The following is an 18,229-nucleotide window of genomic DNA, read 5'->3' on the forward strand; positions in this document are numbered from 1 at the left end:
TCATAGTTAGCATAAAGTCTCAGGGCCTAGCAGACTTGTAATCCACACAGGAGCCTCTGCTGCTCTCAAGTCTTTCTCTTCATGGTATAGTCCATGAAGTAGAAAGCCTGTTGGCTGTCAGGTTTCCCACACTGGGGATGGGAACATAACCATTGGGAAATTTCAAATTGCCCCCCTAACACTAAGTGAATATTGTCTTCAGTTTGTTTGCTTGCTTGCAGTCTTGTCTCTTTTAAAACCGTGGTCGTTTGTACGGCACTATGTTACAACAATCCCCAGACCAGTGCAGTATTCCTGACTGTGCTGTCACAAGGCTGGCTGACTGACAGGACTGACAGCCAGCACCTCCACCCTGTCATTGCTCATTCTGTTTCTCATCCCCTGTTGTCAAGGAGAAGGTGATCTGTCGCACCTGTAGCACCGTGAATCCTGCTCATCTGAGACACTGTGTCATCTGTGAGGGGACCCTGCCTACCACACAAGAGGTAGGTGGACTGAATGTCAATGTCCCCATCTGTGGTGGTCACTAGTGCTTGGTGCTGATGTTGACAGAGAAGGCAGACATGGCAGTGGGAGGAAGGAGACCATTATGAAACACAAACTGGGGCTACGAGATGGTCCAGCAGGTAAGAGCACTTGCCACAGAAGCTTGACAGCCTGAGTTCCGTGGACTTCACAGTGGAAGGAGAGAACTGACCCCCCAGATGATCTGCCGACCTCCACCGCAGACATTTTATCTATGTTAGTCTTCTGATGCCTGAACATAGGATAACTTTCCACTTATTTCTCTGTCCAATTTCATTTTCTTTCTTTCACCAGCACAGGTGGTATCACATTTCACCTTACCTATCACTCTTTACCAGCACATCATACTGCTAACTTATGATCTCACCTTTTTGTCAATATGGTTGTCCTGTCCCCTTCTCCCATTAGGCCAGAGATGTGTGAATTTTATGGTCTTTTCAAAGTCTTCACACTTTACATCCTGGTTTTTATTTTATTTTATTTTTATTTTTATTTTTATATATATTTTTTTTGTTTTTGTTTTTTAGAGACAGGGTTTCTCTGTGTAGCTTTGTGCCTTTCCTGGAACTCACTTGGTAGCCCTGGCTGGCCTCGAACTCTCAGAGATCCGCCTGGCTCTGCCTCCCGAGTGCTGGGATTAAAGGCGTGCAGCACCACCACCCGATGTCCTGGTTTTTATTTTGCTTTTTATTATTTCCTTCTCTTTGCTTTGATTTTAATTTGGTCCTTTTTCAAATTTCTTTTGATTTATTTGTTCACTTACTTATTTTTAAATTTTCTTTCTTTCTTATTTATTTGTTTTTGTTTGTTTGTTTGTAATTATGTAACCCTGGCTGGCCTGGAACTCACTGTGTTGACCAGGCTCACAAAGATCTGCCTGCCTCTGCTTCCTGATTGCTGGAATTAAAGGTGTGCCACTATTCTTGGCCTTATTTTTTTTCTTCACATTTTCTATTTAGTGTGTGTGCACATACATGCACATGAAGGTCAGAGGAAACCATTTTCCCCTTCTACTACATAGGTCCTGGGGATCAAATTCAGGTTGTTGGGCTTGGCAGCAAGCATCTTTATGTGCTAAGCCAGCTCTCCAGCCCCTTTCTAATTTCCTGAAATAAGAACTCAGACCTGACTTTACATTTTTTTCCTCTTTCTAGCACAAAATGTGAATTTCTGAAGATCTTCTTTAACAAAATTCTGTGAATATAAATGTATATGTTATATTTTCATGGTAATACCATTAAAAATACTGTCCATTATCACTGGAATTTCTTTTTTGAGATAAGACATTTATTAATAGTTTGCTTCATTTCTAAATATTATTAGTAATGGTGACTTAAAAGTTAACTCTTTTTATTTATTTATTTTTTGTTTTGTTTTGTTTTCAAGACAGGGTTTCTCTGTGTAGCCCTGGCAATCCTGAAATGCACTCTGTAGACTAGGCTGGCCTCAGACTCAGAGATTAGTCTGCCTGTGTCTCCCTGGTGCTGGGATTAAAGGTGTGCACCACCAGCAGCCACCAAGAGTTAACTCTTATTGTCAGAACACATGTTCTGTATGATTTGTTACTCTAATAAGGTTATTCTGTGGTTATTCTAATTTGGGAGCACTCTAGATACACCCGAGAAGTGTGAGTTTCCTGTCATTGTTAGATGCAGTATTCTATGAATACCAGTGAAACAAGTGGAGTGCTGCAGATACACTTGTTGGATTGGGTTTGTTTGCTTGTTTTTTCTCCTTCTAGCAAATTTTGAAGAAAAGGTAGTAAATAATTAGATAAACATAAAAAGTGAAGAGTTTAAAGCATTAATAAAAGAAATGAAAGAAAAGCTGATCATGGTAACAGGCCTATAATCCAAGCACTAGGGTTCAGGCAGGAGAATCACGAATTCCAGGCCAGCCTTTGCTACACAGCAAGACTCTATCTTAAAAAACAAAAGAGAAAAAAAGAAAGAAAAGAAAATTGAAGACAGAAATAAGTGGAAAGTTATCCCATGTTTACCCATCAGAAGAATTAACTTAGATAAAATATTTGCAGTTTCCAAAGCAGTCTACAGATTCAGGGAAAACCTGTCAAAATTTCAATGACTTTATTTTTTACAAAATAGAGAAAGGAATTTTAAAGTTCACATGGAATTACAAAAGACTTGGAATGGTCAAACCAATCTTAAGCCAAAAAAAAAAGCCAAGCTTCCTGATGTACTACAAAGCCTTAGTAATCAAACAGCACAGTGCATCAGATATAACTCAGGCCAGTGGAGCAGAGCCCCAGAAGAATAGTTAGCCCAGGAATAAACCCACATATTTAGGTATTTGTTTTCTGTTTGTTTATTTTCTGCATATAGGTATTTTGTCATCATGTATGTCTGTGTGCCACTTGTGTACCTGGTACCCTCTAAGTCCAGAAGATGATACTGGACACCTTTGGATTAGAGTTACAGATGGTTGTGAGCTGCCACGTGGGTGCTGGGAATTGAACTGGTGTCCTCTGGACAAGCAGCCCTCTTAACCACTGAGCCATCTCCCCAGCCCTTCCACCAGTTGATTTTTGAACAAAAATTCTAAGAACACAAAATGAGGAAAGGACAACTTCTTTAATAAATTGTGCTAAGAAAACCAAGTCTCAGCCTGCTGAAGAATGAAACTGGACCCTTTTCATGTACTATGTACAACAATCAAATAAACACCAACTTAAGATTTGAAACATAAGACTTGAAAGTACAAAGCTACTAGAAGAAACAAAGGAAAACCTCTAGGAAATTGTCTGGTGATGACTTTTTGGCTGTGTCCCTAAAATACAGCAATGAAGGTGAGAATAGGCAAGCAGGGCTACAGGAAAGGAAGATGCCTCTGCACAGCAAAGAAAGCAGAATAAAGACCCGAGCAGACAGAAGAAGACACTGAAACTACACCTCAAAGAGGGTCTGTCACCCCAAGTATGATAGACTAAAACAACTCCATAATAAAAACTGCTCAAAAAACAAGCAAAGGACTCAAATAGATACTCTCAAAAACATTACAAATAGCCTGCAGGATCTTGAAAGATGCTCAGCACCACTAACCACTAGCTCGAGCAAGTAAGGTGGCAGTGGAGGTCAAAACACCTACTGTGCAAGCCTGACAGCCCAAGTTTGATCCCCAAACTCATGGTGGAAGGACAAAACCAACTCCCTGAGTTTTCCTCTGATCTCCTTATGCCCTCCATGGTAAGCACATGTGCACACACATGCACATGCACACATACATAAATTAACTTTAGAAATCTACAAGAAGTATTGCCTCACTCCAGCTACAATGGCTGTTATAAAAAAATAACAAATGTTAGTGAGGCTGTGGAAAAAGAAAAACTCTTATGCACTCTTGATGGAAATGCAAATTAATATAAACATATAGAAAACAGTCTAAAATACCTCTAAAAATTAAAAATATATCATCATATAACCCAGAAGTCTCACTACTGGTTATATAGGCAAAGAAAATATCAACATGACAAAGAGATAGCTGCATCCCATGATCATTGCAGTTCACAGTAGCCACGATACAACACCAACCTGAGTTTATCAACAGATGAACAAGATCAAGAAAACATGGTATACGTACTGAGTAGAATACCATTCAGCCTTTGAAAAGGAGAATATCCTTCCACCTGTAATGTGGACACATTATGTTGAGTGTGAAATAATCCTGGCACAGAGTCAGATACTGAGTAGTCTCACATACATGCCGTGTGTAATGACACCAGAAAACTACAGAAACCAATGGGTACCAGAGACCTATTGGTGGTGCTTTGGGGAGAAGTTGGTGAAAGATACATTATACTTCTGAGAATACATTCAAGAGCTCTGTTGTTCATCGTGATGACCAATTAGTTCTTCTTACTTGTGTTATTGTACATAATTATTGACCATATCTTTGAAATTTTCTAAGAGACTAAAGGTTGTGTTCTTACCATCAAAAAAGGATAAGTACATGAAGTAATGCATATGATCAGTGGTGTAGATTTGACCATTCCACAGTACATCATTGCCATGCATAAAACATAGAAATGATTCTCTCTCTCTTTTTAGATTTCATTGTTTATGTGTTTGAGTTTTTGCCCGAATGCATGTACAATACATGAATGCAGTGCCTGCAGAGGTCAGAGAGGGTGAGGGATCCTCTGGGTCTGTTTTTAGCTGCCATATGCCTGTTGGAACTGGACCTAGGGAAGAGCAGCCAGTGTTTTTAACTGCAGAACTATCTCTCCAGCCCACTGTATATATTATTCTTGTCAATTAACATTTGTTAAAGGCTCCCATGTGGGGAAACCCCTCCAGATATGATTCAGATACAGTGTTTGCTTCATGTATTTTGTGGTTGTGAAAGTAAGCCATCCGATAGGTCGGATTCCCCCTTGCCTCATCCTTTCTATTATAGTTACATAGATCCTGCACATGTATATGCAAACCCTGTGAGACTGTGAGAACCTCTGCCTTAAACAAGTGCAAGGAAAGTCAGGGCAAAATTAGAACTCACATTCGGCTTTAGATTTCTGGCTCCCCTGACCAGAAATACTGCCTCTTGCCTCCCACTTAGCATGCACTGTGTGTTGTGCCCTTGGCCCCAGGCCAAAGGCTAAGATAGGAACTAAATTTGCATAAATCACCTCCCACTTGTGTGTACTGATCCACTCTCCAGAGCCTTCATGCGTTAGGAACAGGTTTTATGGCTGTGTAGTCTTACTCCATTTCTACCAAAAGGAAAATCTGTGTAGGTTTAAAAAAGTTATTCCTATTACACAAGATGTATTTCCAAAACCAAGTATGGAAATAGGCTAATGAGACTAGAACTAAAATTAACTAGAACATGCACACATTCCCAAATCAAATCTGTTGTAAACTGGAGGATTCTTGTAGCTGTTTGTCTGGAAGGATAGGTTCAGATTTTATAGCATTCTCCCATCACAAAATTGCATTGTCATTTTCCAAAGCACTGAGAGAATGATGATGAGGTTGAGAAGACATAGCAGGAGAAAATGGTGGCACTCATGGAAATCATTCTTGGAGTGACTCTTCCAGTAGACTCAAGTAAATTTGTCATCAAAAGATAAATTTTTGACTAGAGGTAGCTCATTTGGTAAAGTACTTGCCTCAGGCTCTGAGTTTGATTGCCAGCACCATAAATAAACTGAGTATGGTGGCACACACCCATAATCTCAGCATTAGGAGGTGGAGGCAGAAGGGTGTAGTTGGTCCTTCTTGTTGGACAATAATGACATGGGGACATTTTTAATTGTAAAAGCTTGGCCTTTAGCTTAGGCTTGTTTCCAACTAGCTCTTATAACTTAAATTAACCTGTTTCTATTAATCTACATTCTGTCATGTAGCTTTTACCTCTCCTTCATTCTGTATGTCCGACTTTCTCAGTGTCTCACTGGCGTCTCACACATGCCTCAGATTCTTTACCAGTTCCTCTCTCTCCCTGGAAGCCCCACCCAGTCTCTCCTGACTAGCTGTTGGCCATTCAGCCCTTTATTGAACCAATCACAGCAATACATCTTCACATATTGTACAAATATCCCACAACACAAAAGTCTGAAGACAGCATGGGCTACATGAAGCCCTGAGTGTGGTGGCACACTATTGTAACTGCAGTACTTGGAAAGCTGAAGCAGGAAGATTGTGAATTTGAGGCTATCCTAGATTATAAGAGCAAAACTCTGTCTCAAAAATAATTTAAAATCAGGGTGTGATGGTGCACACCTTGAATCCCAGCACCTAGAGGCAGAGGGAGGTGAATCTCTGTGAGTTCAAGGCCAGCCTAGTCTACAAAGTGTGTTCCAGGACAGCCAGGGCTGTTAAACAGAGAAATCCTGTCTCAAAATAATAATAACATCATCATCATCATCATCATCATCATCATCATCATCATAATATAAAAGATTTTCAGCCCTTCCTTCATCCTTCCTCTTAACCTTTCTTTTGGTCTTCTGGACTTCTTATATATAAAAAGTAAGACATTTTAAATTGATTATATTAACTGCTAATGATATGATTCTTCCATTTCTGTTTTTTATCTGTCAACAAAACTGTTTAGGAACAATACCAAAATTGAAAAAAATTATTTCACATGTGTGAACATTTTTTTGCCTGTGTGCATGTATGTGCATCATGTGTATGTCTGATAACCATAGATGTCAGAAAAGGTCATTGGATCTCCTGGAACTGGAGTTAGAGATGACTATGAGCCACCATGTAGGTGCTGAGAATCAAACCTGGGCCTTCTGCAAGAGCAACAAGTCCTCTTAACTACTGAGCCATCTCTCCAGGCCCCCAGAAGTGAATGTTTTTAAAGACGTGTTTGTATCTGAATGGCGTATCAGCATGTAGGTGTTAGAATGATAGTGTTTATGAAAGGGGCAGAAAGTAGCAATGCATGTTCAGTCTGGCAGCTCCATGTCTTTCTTTGTTTAGCAGCATTGATATGATGGGGTGAGGGAATTTTTCTTTCTTTAAAGCAACTTTATATGTTAAAGTACACTTGGACTTTCATCCTCAATGAAAGATCTAAAGGCTTCCTTCATATTTAGAACCACAAGTTGGCAAAATCTCTGTCAGAATTTTATTTTAGTGGCTCAGTAATTGGGAACATTTATTGTTTCTGCAGATGACATGGTTTCAGTTCCAACACCCACATGGTGGCTCACAACCATCCATAATTTCAGTTGCAGGGAATCCAGTGCCCTCTTCTGACTTGCTCTGGCACAAGGCATGCACATGGTGCACATACATACATATAGGCAAAATCTCACAAAAAGTAAAACAAAAAAATTTTTTTTTTAATGTGGTGCTGAGGATTGAGCCCAGGGCCTTGTGCTTGCTAGGCAAGAGCTCTACCACTGAGCTAAATCCCCACCCACCCCTTATTTAAAGATTTTTAAAATTTATTTATTATGTACAGAAGAGGGCACCAGATCTCATTACAGATGGTTGTGAGCCACCATGTGGGCGCTGGGAATTGAACTCAGGACCTTCGGAAGAGCAGTCAGTGCTCTTAACCTCTGAGCCATCTCTCCAGCCCATCTTTTTCTTTTTAAAAAGGAAAAAATTAATACTAGGACAATTGAAATGTCAAATCTGAAGCAAAAGTTTCCAAAGAACATCTTTCAGAGTACTCCAAAGAGCCTGTCTCTGATTTCACAGAAACTAAGTTAATAATCATGGAAAGATTCCTTCCTCTGCTCCCTGGCCTAGGGACTGGCATGGCCTCTCTCCTTCCTCAGCTTTCTGGGTTAGGGGCTGAAATATAGAATTATAGTCCTTTCGTGTGCGTAAGTCAGCATCTAATAGAAAGCCCAGGGAGAGAAGCTTGAGGAAGAGAACTTGACCCTGTGCTCAGCATTCCTTTGTACTCACTTGGCATTCACCCAAACCCACTACAGACCTATGAGGATGCTGCTGAGGGACCGTGTGAAATCCTGAACAAGAGGCTGTAAAATCAGTTGGCCTGGTCTCAGTGATGACACCTATCTAACAGGCTTCGTGGGTTGACATAAGGTCGCAGGCGAGTACTTGGAACAGTTCCTGCACAGACAGTCACAGAACTGCCACTTTTATTACCATCCCCATTTGGAAAGTGAGAAGCTGTCACATTACACAGTGAATAAGCAGCACGAGCCAAGATTCTAACCCAGGTCTACCTAACAGTTTCAGAAATTCCTCAAGAAACCACCATTTCCCTCTCCACAGTAAAAGAATTTCTTTTGTAACTAGAATACTGGAGCCAGGGACCAGAGAGAGGAACTGAGTCATGAAACTGTACTTTATTTAGAGATCTGGCAATCTGGGAAGCCAGGGAACTCCCTCAGTCTGCTTTCCCCATCCCATCCCAGCTGACATACTTTACAGGGAATCTGAAGAGAAGCAGCGGTTCATTGCAAAGGTTAGCTCTCTGGTCCGCGGCAGCCTCACCTCTGGGAGGTGTTGGTGCTTGCCTCCTGGTGTTGTACATATCTCCCTGTTGCTCTGAGGACTTTCCCCTCATTATTGTCTCTGTGTAGTAAAGGTTCACATACCCCCAGTGATGTAGTTTACATTCCTCCCAAAGAGCCATCTGGAGATCCCTGTGGTAAAGGCTAGCTCCAAACAAGCAGCTGTTAGCTGCTGGCAGGTGTTCATGCTGGACTATGTCCAGTATGGAGCTGCAGGTTCTGCTCTACAGTATGAAGTACAAATGTGCTCTTGATTTTTAATTTTATGATTTATTTTATATATATGGTGTTTTGTCTGCATGTATTTCTCTGCACCTCTTGTGTGTCTCATGCCATTAGAGGTCAGGAGACAGTGTCAGATCCCCTGGAACTAGAGTTACAGACAGTTGTGAACTACCATATGGATGCTGGGAATCAAGCCTAGATCCTCTGAAAAGGTGACAAAGTTCTCCTAGCCACAGGGCCATCTTTCCAGCCCCTAAATGTGGTCTTACAATGTAGATTAAAAGTGGCCCTTTCCTCACCCTATCATTCCCATGCCCAGGCTGAAGAATAAATAAACGTTTCCCTAGGGCAGAGGGGAGAAGATAAGTCCCAGTCATGACTCTATGTGGCTCAGTTTGGTTTATCAGTAATGTTCTAGTAATACTAGTTGGCTTGCTCAACCCATGATACCAATGATACAGAGGGGTATGGAGATGTAGAAGACTCCATTTTCATTGACTTCCTATGATTTGCAGGAAGGAATGTGAACTTAAAAATTTATGAATCTGAGCCAGGCTCAGTGACATACACCTTTAATCCCTGCACTCGGGAGGCAGAGACAGGGGAATCTCTATGAATTCAAGGCCAGCTTGGTCTACATAGCGAGTTCCAGGACAGCTAGGACTATGTAGAGAGAGAGACCCAAAAATAGGTGAATCTATCATACTTTTACTCCTTTTGTCAAAAGACAAGTGGAGTGGGGGAGGATTGTAGCACGAATCTTAAATGGTCATATTAATAAAAATAAACTCAGAGCCAGATATTAGCATGAATGCTGGAAGATCAGAGAAGCAGAACAAGCCACAGCCACCTCACCTTGCCAGTTCCTCAGCTGATCCTGTTTCCTCAGACTTGAAGCCTCTCAATCCTCATCCAGAATGAATCTCAGCTGAACTGCTGCTCAAAAACCTAAAAGCTTAACCAGCCTAGTTCCTGGTCCTCATGCCTTATATACCTTTCTGCTTTCTGCCATCACTTCCTGGGATTAAAGGTGTGAGTCACCATGACTGTTTCCAGCGTGACTTTAAACTCACTGAGATCCAGATGGATCTCTGCCTCCCAAGTGATAGGATTAAAGGTGTGTGTGCCACCATTTTCTGGCCTCTATTTCTGTCTAGTGGCTGTTCTGTTCTCTGACCCCAGATAAATTTATTAGGGTGCATGATATATTGGGGAACACAATATCACCACAGAGGATATTTTCAGTTTCTGTTGTTTGGGCTTTTGTTCACTTATTTGGATGGAGTGGGAACTGGAGAACATAGTTGTGACTCTGCCTGTCAATGCTGTCTGTCCAGCCATGGCTGTGCAATGGAAATGAAGTCCTTCGCCCGCCTACTCGGAGTGGGGAGACCATTTCCTGCTCCAGATGTGGCTGCCAGAACAACTGGGAGGCGTCCTTCTGCGACTGGTGTGGATCCACGGTAGGCACCTAAAGACTGAGCCTCATCACCAGGCAGTGGTAGTACACACCTTTAATCCCAGCACTCAGAAGACAGAGGCAGGCAGATCTCTGTGAGTTAGTTCAAGGCCAGCCTGGTCTACAAAGCAAGCTTCAGGACTGCCAGAACTACACAAACAAACCCTGTCTTGAAAAAACAACAACAAAGACTGACTCCTATGTGCTGGGCACCCTGGAGAGCTAAGGTCTCCCCATGGCCTTGCAGGAGATCCTTCCTATGGTTTCTGTATTAAAAATTTGGAGGTAGAAATAATAGTTTCATAGGCTGGAACTGAGAGGCCCTTCTCACTGACATTTGATTTGCATTTTTTTTGAGGTTAACCCTTTTCGCTAATTTACTGACCACTATAATTTATTCTTTGAATGGAGTTTGCCTATTTTTTAATCAAATATTTATTTATGTTTGTGTTTACTTGATACCGCATGTGAGTAACAAAAGAGTGAATGGCTGTCTCCTTCATCTCAGCCCACAGCACCTCTGCTCAGAAGCAGACCCCCAGGTTCTCTCAGGTCCCCAGTGAACTGGCGCTTACTGACCCATTCTTTCCACCTGGCAGTATACCTTGCTTCCTGTGGCTTTCACAAGCCATCGTCTATAATGGAGACTCCATATGCACATACCATGGTTTAATTTAGGCGATCTCTCCCCGTGCTGGACACTTATTTCCTCTAGGCTGCCACTACTGGGCTGGAAAGATGGGTCAGGGTGGGAGCACCTTCCACCAAACCTGAAGACCCCTAAAGCAGACTCTCTTGTATATCTTGCATTATGAATTCAATTATTGGGATCTACCTGGTGGAAAGAAACAACCAGCTCTCCAAAGTTGTCTTCTGACCTCCACAGAGGCACTGTAGTACACACACACACACACACACACACACACACACACACACACACCACATGCATGCACAAAATAAATAAAAAATGTGGTTTTTAAACACCTAGAATACTACAAAAGATAAGCTGGGGTATGTTTCTTGAAGTGCTTGTCCATGTGTAAGAGAAAGTCTAGTGGTAGAACTGTTAGGTCAGAGGGCAGGCGCATATGTTATTTTGATGACTAGAGGCTGTATGGTGTGAGACTAGTTTGTATGAGCAAGTTAAAACTCTAGAATCATAAAAATATTTCTGTTCTCTAGCTCGGCATGTCTGGCAGCCACTCTGTCTGCCCAAAATGTGGGGCCAACAATCACCTGTCTGCCCGATTCTGCGGGACCTGTGGCATTTATGTGAAGTCCATTGCAAGATTCAGAATGAACAACAGCTTGGCCCTGGTTTCTGGGGGACCTCGCCCATTTTCTGAGGTAAGGCAGGCCTGCATGCTGAATGGTGGTAAGAACTGTTGCCAGGTTTAACTGGCTTTGTGTCCCCTGCCCTATGAATCAGTCCAGGAGACTAGAACCAAAATATGTAGACATTGCACATGGACTTTGAACTAGGTATGTAAATAAATTCAATTTAGGTTTTAAACTCTTGAATGCGCCGGGTGGTGGTGGCGCACGCCTTTAATCCTAGCACTCGGGAGGCAGAGACAGGCGGATCTCTGTGAGTTAGAGGCCAGCCTGGGCTACAGAGCGAGTTGCAGGACAGCTAAGACTTACACAGAGAAACCCTGTCTCAAAAAATCAAAACCAAAAAGAAATTAAACTTTTGAATGATTTCTTCAAAAATTACAAATTTTTGCAAGTTCTAGGGTAAAACTCTAGCCTAGCATAGAAAGTAAAACCTTGCTTCAAAAAAAAAAAAAAGATCAAGAAACTAAAATTGCATTGTTCTGATGGAGATTTGTGTCTAATAGCATCCATAAGGCAGTGGACACAGTGCCCAGAGAGAAGGAGCTTTCTCTGCATGCGGCAGAGTGAACTGCTCTCACATTTTCCCAGCAGCAGTCCAAGAACCCTCCTCCCTGCCCTGTTCTATCAACTGTGCAAGGTTTCTTTGACATTTTCTTCTCTCTGCCAGGAAGTTTATCCTAATAAATACTGAAACACATCGTCTGCCATGTGAATGGTGTCCCTTTAGATGCAGTGACACCATACAGCCACACAGCTTTCCATGGTGATTTTCTTAGGTCCGTCAAAGACATTTGCATTCTCAGCCATTGAATGTGGTTGCGCAGTAAAGACTGTGTTCGGTTACATTATAGAACTGAGAAGGTAGATGTCTTCCAAGCCCAGGCAGGATAGAAGCATCATTAATTGCTGAACTGGGGACAATAAATGACCAAGGGGAGGGGCTACCTTCATGGATCAAGGTAGGAGTTGCTGGAAAAGACAGAAGCAAGGAAGGTAAGCAGTGGAGGCAAGAACCCCGCCCCCACCCCCAACAAAAACCTTTAGTTCAAAGAAAGGTTTTCCGTGTCTTTTATTCTGATTTAAAGTGTATTTTGTGGTTGGAGATGGGGTTAGTTAAACTAGACTCTAATCTTCAAGTGTATTCTCCCTTGCCCATAGCCCCGATCTGCCTGGCAGTCCCTAAGTGTCCCTTTGCCCACTTCTGCTTTTGGGTCCAAGAAGGACACGGGCACACAGACCTCGGGCCTGTTCTACCCATCTGGCAAGCTCCTGGCGAAGAAGGAGCTGGAGGCGGCTTCTCACCGGCAGAGGCAGGAGAAGATGAGTGACCACCGGCCGGTCCTCACAGCCGTCAGCCCAGGAAGAGGTAGGGGGCACCTGCTCCTGGTGGGAGGAAACCCCCTCTCTGGAGAACTTCCCATGTTTCCCTCCCTTTTAGATTATTTTCGTGGACTAGAAATATGTTCCTTTTTCTTTGTTCAAGTCATTCTTTGTATGAACAGTAGCTTTTCCTTAGACTTTCACTCCTCTGGTACTTTAACTCCTGGCCTGCTGTCTGCTGCACCAGTCTCATGCGGGTTCATTCTGCTGTGTAGACAGGCTTAGTCAGTGTCATTATGGCTTTTTAGTGCATAAAACTCACGTAGCGTACAATTCACCATTTTAACTATGTGTAAGTGTGCCGTTGAAGGACACCAAGCACATTCACTAATGATCCCACACAGCCGTCATCTCTCTCCAGGAGTGAGCACAGTCATCAGTCCAGGAGCAAGCTTGTGCTTCTCCAATGGTCACCGCCCACATCCCTTCCCTGTATGCCTCTCCCTATGCCAGAGTGCCTGTCAGCCACTGCCCTGCCTGTCTGTGGCCTTGCCACTTGTTGACATTTCTCTGGTCCTTCTGCCACTTAGTGTCCCAGAGAGAGAGAACTACAGGGGGCTTTATTTCTGGGAGAGAGGGACATGTACAGGATCTGTAATCTAACTAACACCTTGAACGTGTTTATAATGGCTACTCTGGAGTTTTGTTAAAGCCCCAACTGGCAGTTGCTGTCAAAGGCAGTTTTTCTCACCTGACTTGTTTGTTTGTTTGTTTTGTTTTGTTTTGAGACAGGGTTTCTCTGTGTAGCCCTGGCTGTCCTGGAACTCTCTCTGTAGACCAGGCTGGCCTCTAACTCACAGATCCTCCTGCCTGTGTCTCCCAAGTACTGGGATTAAGATTTATGCCACCACCACCTGGCTCTCACCTGCCTTTTATTCTTATGTTTTAGTTGAACTTTCCTCTTTCTTTTCCCATTTCATAATTTTTTGTTGGACTTTTACATTTTCTAATTTATTCTTCTCTCATATATTCCATTCTGACAGCAGTTTCCCTCTCTCCTTCCATTCCCAGTCCCCCTTATGCCTCCCCACCCCACACCTACCACCCCCAATCCATTCCTCTGTTTCCCCTCAGAAAAGGACAGGCCTCCCCTGGGATAGAAACCAAACACGCCATATCAAGTTGCTGTAAGACTAGGCACCTCCCCTCATACTAAGGCTGGACGAGGCAACCTAGTAGGAGGAAAGGGTCCCAGCAGCAGGTAACTGTTTGAGACTGTTTAAAATCTCCGGCACTGGAGATTTTAAATAATTGATTATTTCAACTCTAGTCTGGTTTCCCCTCCAGGCTTGTTATTGCTATTTGCACATTTCTCTGCCTAGCAGCTAGCTTAGTCTTCCTGGTGAACTGTAGTTCATCCTGCTGTGTGAAGCCTCCGAGGCTGCACTTTAGGGAGTACACCCTTGGCTTGCACTCCGTCATCCGCCTAGGAAGATGGTGGTTTGGGTGGTTTTGGAAGGCTCCCTGCCTCCCTGTCCCCCTCACCTCTGCCTTCCCCCTCCCTCCCCTATATCTCCCCTTCCCTCCCCCCTCTCTCCCTCCCTCTTCCCCTCCCCTCCCTCCCTCCTCCCTGCCTCCCCCTCCTCCCTGTCTCCCTCCCCCTCCCTCCTCCCTGCCTTCTCCCTTCTTCCCCCTTCCTGCCTCCCCCCTCCTCCCTGTCTCCCTCCCTCCTCCCTCCCTCCTCCCTGCCCCCCTCCCTCCTCCCTTCCTCCCCCCCTCCTCCCTGTCTACCTCCCTCTCCCTCCCTCCCTGACCACTCCAGCCATTGAGTTTCAATCACTGCCTTGTTTTCAGCCATGTTTTAGGTCATCATCAACCCTTTCACTGACCTAATTAAACCTGGGGTCTTTTACAGCAGTGTTTTCACAGGTCAGTATTTGAATAATTTTCTGACTTCAGAAGGGCTCTAATTAGCTGCTTTCTCCCCCTGCTTCTATGTAAAGTGCCGAACTATGATGTAGCTCTTACCTGTAGTGAACTTACCAGAATTGTAATTGCTCCCACTTCCTTCTTTAGGTGCTGGTATTGAACTCAGGGCCTTGTGCATGCTAGGCAAACACTCTGCCACTGAACTAAATGCCCAGCCCCTTATAATTGCCTTGTATCATCCCCCTCCATTGTTCTGAGTTTGAACTTTTCCACACTCTGTTGAAATGAAGTCAGTTCCTTTGGGAAGATCTTCTGAACTCTCTGCATCCTGGCCTTCTTTCCCCCTTGGGCAGAAATATGATCAGGCATGGACACTGGTGCTTTTCTCTCAGAATGATATTCATCCCCGGGAATACAGCAGTCATATATGGTTTTCTGTTGTTACTGCTTCAAAAATGGACCTCTGATAAGTGAACCAAGAATAGGTGACCTGGGTACCCAGTGTCAACAATACGCCAGATCAAGGTAGAGCCTCCATCCTGTGAGTAATGACTGACAGGAACAGGGAGAACACCCTTGTGACCACACTTGCCAAGGATTTAGGCTATGCACTAGGCAGTTGGGGCAGGATGAGAAATATGGAAATCCTGTTTATTCTGAGAAGATAGTGAGGTTGAACTTAGAACCAAGAATGACAGGACTGTGTTCCTGACTGTACAGACCTGGACTGGAGCAAGAGATAGGTGGACTATTATTCGGACACCACCCACTTACTACTCTGAGTTTCAGTACATTTTCCTCATTAAATACTTTAAAAACCCTTCCAGAGAATTTAAGTCATTGATTATTTTTAGGTTTACTTATTTTATGTGTATGAGTGTTTGCCTGCATATATGTATCTGCATTACATGTGTGCTGGTGCCTGCCCATAGAGGTCAGAAGAGGGCATCAAATTCCCTGGAACTATGTGGGAGGCCAGCTCCCACCTTTTCCAGGGTTCTTATGAGGAAGAGAGAGGGATAAGAAAATATTAGATAGATAGTAAAGAGGAGAAAGACAGAAACACAGGATAGCTTTGGGAGGACCTGTGTCAACACCCAACAGCCTTTTTCCGTTTACTCAAAAGGGAATATAACAATTCCAAGGAGTGGAGCAAAAGACCTCCCCCTTGCTAGATCAAAGCAAACCACACAGCCAAGTGTAGACCCTTCCAAACACCTGGTAACCATGCCTGTGGCCAAATCATTCCCTTATGCAGCCCTGCTGGGTAAAGCAAGCTCAGATTCTCAGTCCCTCAGTAAGTTCTCACTAAGAAACTTCTGTGGGTCTCCACGGAACTAGAGTTAAAGATGATTGTGAGCCACCATGTGAGTCCTGGATATCAAATCCAGGTCCTCTGCAGGAGCAAGTGCTCTAACTACTGAGCAACCTCTCCAGCCTTTCGTTGCCTTTTAAAACTGATTTCTCTGGGAAAGGGGAGCACCAAGATCCTCAGGCTGTCATGATAGTGGCCTCCCAGCTCTACCTTACTTCCCAAGTTTTCCTACTAGGAGTTAGAACTCAGCCACAGTTTGATTGACTTTTATAGACTGGAGTGTGGCATTAGCCCTAAGGAGATCATCTACAATCATTTCCAGAATGATTCCTAATATCCCTCCTGTCCTCAAGAGGAAGAGGCTGTTTTTTCTCTTGGATTCTAGATGGTCACTTGTTGACTAGTGGAACAAGGTAGATGAGATGCCCTGATAGTTCTGACCTTAACCCTTAAGAAGGACGAAGGCCGGGCAGTGGTGGCACATGCCTTTAATCCCAACACTTGGGAGGCAGAGGCAGGCGGATCTCTGTGAGTTTGAGGCCACCCTGGTCTCCAAAGCGAGTTCCAGCAAAGGTGCAAAGCTACACAGAGAAACCCTGTCTCAGAAAAAGAATAAGAAGGAGGAGGAGGAGGAGGAGGAGGAGGAGGAGGAGGAGGAGGAGGAAGAGGAGGAGAAGGAGAAGAAGGAGGAGGAGGAGAAGGAGAAGAAGGGGGAGAAGGAGGAGGAGAAGGAGGAGAAGGAGAAGGAGGAGAAGGAGAAGGAGAAGGAGAAGGAGAAGGAGAAGGAGAAGGAGAAGGAGAAGGAGGAGGAGAAGAAACAATGAAGGTCAGTGTGCTCGCCAGAAGGTCAGCACCAGATAAAGAAATTCACTGTGTGTCCCTGGATGAAAGAGACCTGCTAGACAAGAACAAGGGTACTGTGTACCAACAAACTCAGTCATTTAATGAACCCACATAGCTAAATCTTCCTGTCAGTGCCTGACTACCTCTGCCATCTTAGCTGAGATCCCACCCAGTCTGCTTCTCCTTGTCAAGCGCCTCCAGTCTGGGCAGAAAGGTGGGAGCCCATTGAGTCTTTCCCCCACACGTGAGAAACCAAACACCTGGATTCACAAAACCGCTCTGATTTCTAATTCAAATGTGTTTAAATCCCTATGTAGACTAGAAAGGGAACAAGAAACTTTCTGGAGTAGTGGAAATGTTCTGGATGTTTACTGGGATGAACACAGTTGTCAAACCATTCATTTAAGACAGTGTAATTTATATGTGGATAGAATAATATAAGAATAAAAGGCTTCACTTGCAGCAGTCAGTGCATATTCTTTTGAAATGTGATGACCTGTGATAATCGTGTATGCTAGCCTGGGGGTGGCTGTGACACTACAATAGTGCATGCTTGAGGTTCTGTAAGGAAAACCCAACACAGTTGGCCAAGGAAAATAACCTGAGAATGTATGTTCCATGCTTGCTTCTTTCTTTCTTAAATGTGGAAAAATTATCCATGTGTTTGTGGTTCTCACCCTTTCTAGGCTACTGGAGAAAACAGCTGGATCACATCTCTGCTCACCTCAGGTCCTATGCTCAGAACAACCCTGATTTTCGGGCCTTGATTGCAGAACCCAGGATGGGAAAGGTGGGTAAGATGAAGCTACCACTCAGAGCATCCCTGGGATCCGGCTTCTCCAAGACTTTGCTTGTTCATTTTGCATGTGTGTGTATGTTTCACCTTTTCCTTTCTATCTCTGCTTTCATGCTTTCTTTCTTTTCTTTTTTCTTCTTGTTTATTTTTTGAGGTGGGGTTTCTCTGTGTAGTACTGGCTGTCCTGGAACTTGCTCTGTAGACTACACTCGCCCTGAACTCAGAGATCCGTCTGCCTCTGCCTCCTGAGTGCTGGGATTAAAGGCGTGCGCCACCACACCCAACTAAAGTAGTGGTTTTTAATGGCACAAAATGGAGGTTGTTTTGGTTTGTATTGTTTTAACTCTGTAGATTTTCATAGCAAGTCTTATTTGATAACTAGTGTAACTGAAACTCAGAGAGGTTTGGCAAGCTGCCCCAAACTGCACTGCTGTGTCTTGGGCATTCAGATGTGGAACAGGTCTGTAGATCCCAAACCACATGCCTGTTCTTTGGCACAAAGTCATTACTAAG

General features: G+C 43.6%; 1 protein-coding gene across 3 annotated transcripts in view; it reads left to right on the forward strand.

Annotated features, from left to right (window-relative positions):
* Window positions 1–18,229, forward strand: part of Dzank1 (double zinc ribbon and ankyrin repeat domains 1) — a 54,132-nt gene that overhangs the window by 26,183 nt on the left and 9,720 nt on the right. For all 3 annotated transcript variants that reach the window (XM_036186059.1, XM_036186058.1, XM_036186057.1), the window contains exons 10-14: window positions 393–485; window positions 10,054–10,179; window positions 11,358–11,522; window positions 12,672–12,879; window positions 17,607–17,710. In XM_036186059.1, coding sequence (XP_036041952.1) covers window positions 393–485; window positions 10,054–10,179; window positions 11,358–11,522; window positions 12,672–12,879; window positions 17,607–17,710 — 696 coding nt within the window. The remainder of the gene's footprint in view (window positions 1–392; window positions 486–10,053; window positions 10,180–11,357; window positions 11,523–12,671; window positions 12,880–17,606; window positions 17,711–18,229) is intronic.

This window comes from Onychomys torridus, chromosome 4, assembly GCF_903995425.1.
Source record: "Onychomys torridus chromosome 4, mOncTor1.1, whole genome shotgun sequence".
NCBI classification, from domain to species: domain Eukaryota; kingdom Metazoa; phylum Chordata; class Mammalia; order Rodentia; family Cricetidae; genus Onychomys; species Onychomys torridus.